This window comes from Tupaia chinensis, unplaced genomic scaffold (genome assembly GCF_000334495.1).
Source record: "Tupaia chinensis unplaced genomic scaffold, TupChi_1.0 Scaffold000274_1, whole genome shotgun sequence".
Lineage (NCBI taxonomy): Eukaryota > Metazoa > Chordata > Mammalia > Scandentia > Tupaiidae > Tupaia > Tupaia belangeri.
Genome location: NW_006159756.1, coordinates 2,368,150 through 2,369,215, shown reverse-complemented (window position 1 = coordinate 2,369,215; position 1,066 = coordinate 2,368,150). Strand labels below are relative to the sequence as shown.

At 65.7% G+C, this 1,066-nt stretch overlaps 1 protein-coding gene across 1 annotated transcript in view; it reads right to left on the bottom strand.

Moving 5' to 3' along the window:
- MYO7A (myosin VIIA) overlaps nucleotides 1-1,066 on the bottom strand; it is a 106,216-nt gene that overhangs the window by 12,826 nt on the left and 92,324 nt on the right. The window contains exon 39 of the mRNA XM_006149970.3: nucleotides 14-129. Within this exon, the coding sequence (XP_006150032.1) occupies nucleotides 14-129 (116 nt within the window). The remainder of the gene's footprint in view (nucleotides 1-13; nucleotides 130-1,066) is intronic.

Here is a 1,066-nt window from a genome sequence, read left to right as displayed (position 1 = left end):
ATCTCCCCCCTGCCCAGGTGCTTCTGGACCGGCCCCTGCTTGAGTGGCTCCCGCGTGTGGCTCCACAGCCGGTCCTTGCCGCGGGCCTTGGACACCATGACGCGGCTCAGCGTGTGCTTGGGCGGGGGCCTGCTGGGCACAGGGTCCATCAGCCCTGACACCGCGGCCGTGGCAGTCCCAGTCCCAGCCCCGTGCCAGGGCGAGGGCGAGGGCGGGGAGTGGGCCCTGCACGCTGGGCCTGCTGTGTGACCCGGGACAGTCTCTTATGCGCTAGGCCCGACTTGCTCAGCCGCAGGACAGTGCTGGTCATGGCCGACCACAGCCGACCACACCGGTTCTCGCCCAGGGAGGACAGAGCTCGGCCCCAGTGGCTGAGTGTGCGGCGTCGGCTGTGCCTGGCTGACTTCACGCAGCTCGCCTGTGTCGCCGCGAAGGACAGGTTTCCAGGGTGGGAGTGGGGCGAGGTCAGTGGGTGGGAAGTTACGGTGACAGGGAGGAGTGGGTTCCGGGCTCATGCACGGCAGGGCGACCACGGTTAACAATAACCCACAGTGCATTTCAAAGGCGCCAGAAGCGAGGGGACAGGGGTCTGAATGTTGTCGCCATAAGGAAGTGCTGATTGTCATGGCAGTCACCCTCACTGGGTTGTCCCGCACTGTGATTGTGTATAGCACACCACACCCGTAAATGGTGCGACCGTGGGTCACCAGGCACAGACTACTCTGAGCGAGAGGGCTCTACTGCCTGCCCCGGATCACCCTGCAGAGCTCGGTGCAGATGCTGCCTCCTCTAGGAAGCCCGTCTTCTGTCCTTAACCCACTGTGGGGCACAGAGTCACAGCTGCCTGCTCCCCCACCTGTCTGCCCTCCGGCCCGTGAGCGTGGGTAGGGACCTGTCTGGGTGGGCGTGGGCAGGAAGGACAAGGTGTGATGGCGCATGATGGCCCACCCCCAGGACAGAGCCCGCCTCCTCATCCTGCGGCCCAGGCCCTTCCCACAGCGGGGCCCTGCCCACAGAGAGGATGTGCACACAGAGGGGTCCTGCCACAGCAGAGACTCTACCCACC